Below are 3,038 nucleotides of genomic sequence, written 5' to 3'. Positions count from 1 at the left end.
ATTCCCTGCTACCACCGTTCTTCCAGTCCTTCCAAGCCTGTTTCTTTTGTCTAATAGCCCTGTCTACCTCCTTGTTCCACCACCACGTTATTCTGGGTCGGGAGGGGACCTTACACCACCCACAAATCTGGTCGGTGGCTTTCAACAGGTTGTCCCGCAGAAATCTCCAATTGTCTTCCACGTTGTATGATGCTATATCCCCTTCTATTTCGTTAAATGCTTCAAGTAACTTGTCTCTAAGTCTCTGTCCATGCTTCAAGTAACTTGTCTCTAAGTCTCTGTCCATGCTTCAAGTAACTTGTCTCTAAGTCTATACATACATATATATGTAAATGGATATGTAAGTAAACAAATAGATAAACAGACAGATAGGTACATAGGTAATATGGACAGACAAGGACACACACAAATACACACACACACACACACACACACACACACACACACACAAACACATGAATATGCAGAATACATGCATACATATCATCATCATCATCATTTAACGTCCGCTTTCCATCCTAGCATGGGTTGGACGATTTGACTGAGGAATGGTGAAACCGGATGGCAACACCAGGCTCCAATCTGGTTTGGCAGAGTTTCTACAGCTGGATGCCCTTCCTAACGCCAACCACTATATATATGTATGTATGTATATATATATGTCTATATATATATACACTGTCCAAGATAAGTTTAAGACCAATGATGACAGTTCTATTCCTTCATTAATTTATTTTTAACAAAACTGTATAAAATTATTTTACCTTTTACAGTTTACGTAGAATTTTTTTCTCTTTTGAATGATATAGGCGTTTTATATCTTTCTAGAATTCAAATAATTTTAATGTGCAATTAATTCAAATGATTAAAAATTGTCGGTAAAATAAGTTTAAGACTGTACCAAGATTATGTACATTAATCAACCAAACGGGTGGTCATATGACTGGTTGTACTGCATTGTTTTGTTTAACAATTGAACATTGTTACACATTCATTTGCTATGGAAAAGCATCGTAGTATCAGCCCAGTTACTAGATTAAAGATTATGTTACCTCATCAGAAAAATGTGTCTTTCATGAATATAGCAAGCAATTAGGATGCAGAAAAATGTCTTATGTTCAAGCTTGGAAGCTTTATCAAGCCACTGGCCAATGCAAAGATTGCAAAGAGCGGGCACTCCAAGAAAAACAACAGTATAGATGGATCGGTGAATTCATAGGCTCTCTGAAGGTAACCGAATGCTAACAGCAGTGGACATTTCAATTTTATTCTTTCACTTTTAATTCTAATGTAATAAGATAACACTAAGATCATCTTATTTCTGTTATATTTTTGACATTTTCCCAAGATCAGCCGATGCATCCTACAGCACATCAAATGGAGTCTGAGGAGAGAAGGGTGATGAGACTTTCCCAAGATCGGGAAATGCATGTTGCCGTGCGTCAAATAAAATCTCAACAGAGAAAGGAGATGACATTTTCTCAAGATCAGCAAAGTCATGCTGCAGTACGTCAGACAGAGACTCAAGAGAAAAGGGAGATGAGACTTTCCCAAGATCAGCAAATACATGCTGCAGCACATCAGATGGAGTGTCAAGAGAGAAGGCAGATGAGATTTTCCCAAGATCAGCAAAGCCATGCTGCAGCACGTCTGATGGAGTCTCAAGAGAGAAGGCAGATGAGACTTTCCCAAGATCAGCAAAAGCATGCTGCAACATGTCAAATAGAGTCTCAAAAGAGAAGGGAGATGAAACTTTTTCTCGATAAGCAAAGGCATGCTGCAGCATGTCAGATGGAGTTTCAATACAGAAGGCAGATGAGACTTTCCCAAGAGCAGCAAATGCATGCTGCAGCACATCAAATAGAGTGTCAAGAGAGACAGGAGATGAAACTTTCTCAAGATTATCAAACACATCCTGCAGCACATCAGATGGAGTCTCAAGAGAGAAGGGAGATGAGACTTTTCCAACATCAACAAAGGTATGTTGCAACACTTAATGCTGAATCATTAAAACGTTTTAATGATTAGACAGAGCTCCAATAGAACAGCTCTCAGTAACAGACTATGTATAAATTTATTCTTCACAACTCTTGGAGCTACTTTCATATATGATCCATCCCATTCTTATAAAAATGATTATTTTGTGCAAATTGGTGTGCTAAACTCAAATTGTCATGCCTGCAAAGCTTTAAAATTTCCAAATGATATTAATGACATGTGCTGCTCAGGTAATAAGGTAAGATTTCCAGAATTACCAGCTCCTCCTCAACTTCTTATAGATCTTCTGGAAGGCAGTTTCATCCAGTCAAAGGATTTTCTGAACAATATCAGACAATACAATTCTGCATTTCAAATGACATCATTTGGTGCATCTAAGGAGATAGTTGAACATGGATTTACACCAATGTTCAAAGTTCAAGGGCAAATCTATCACCTCATTGCTTCCGTTACTCACAAATGAACAACTGCAGTTCTTCTAAATTTACTTTGTGAATTACAGAGGCATCAAGCTGTTAGATCAGGTTATGAAAGTTACGGAAAGGGTCATAGCCCAACTAATTAGGGAGCGAATCAATTTAGATGAGATGCAGTTTGGGTTCGTACCAGGTAAAAGCACTACTGATGCCATATTTCTAGTAAGACAGCTGCAGGAGAAACACCTAGTCAAGGATAAACCTCTGTACCTGGCCTTCGTTGACATGGAGAAAGCCTTTGACATGGTCCCCCCGATCCCTTATCTGGTGGTCAATGACGAAACTTGGGATAGAAGAATGGTTAGTGAGAGCTGTGCGAGCCATGTACAGAGATGCTGCCAGTAAGGTGAGGGTTGGAAATGAGTACAGTAATGAATTTCGGGTAGAGGTAGGGGTCCACCAAGGTTCCATCCTCAGCCCCCTCTTATTTATCATAGTCCTCCAGGCAATCACAGAGGGATTCAAGACAGGTTGCCCCTGGGAGTTCCTCTATGCTGATGACCTTGTACTAATTGCGGAGTCACTATCAGAACTAGAGAAGTTTCAGGTGTGGAAGCAAGGACT

General features: G+C 39.5%; 1 protein-coding gene across 3 annotated transcripts in view; it reads left to right on the top strand.

The window, feature by feature from the left end:
• The window catches only part of LOC106876428 (dynein axonemal heavy chain 3), a 158,633-nt gene that overhangs the window by 107,906 nt on the left and 47,689 nt on the right, over positions 1 to 3,038 (top strand). Inside the window, exon 40 of one of the 3 annotated variants that reach the window (XM_052969759.1) lies at positions 1,354 to 1,979. The exons of the other annotated variants lie outside the window; for them this stretch is intronic. Within the exon in view, the coding sequence (XP_052825719.1) occupies positions 1,354 to 1,979 (626 nt within the window). The remainder of the gene's footprint in view (positions 1 to 1,353; positions 1,980 to 3,038) is intronic. 3 annotated transcript variants of the gene reach the window in all.

This window comes from Octopus bimaculoides, chromosome 7, assembly GCF_001194135.2.
Source record: "Octopus bimaculoides isolate UCB-OBI-ISO-001 chromosome 7, ASM119413v2, whole genome shotgun sequence".
Lineage (NCBI taxonomy): Eukaryota > Metazoa > Mollusca > Cephalopoda > Octopoda > Octopodidae > Octopus > Octopus bimaculoides.
Note: the sequence above shows the minus strand (reverse complement) of the source record. Positions and strands in the feature narration are given on the sequence as shown.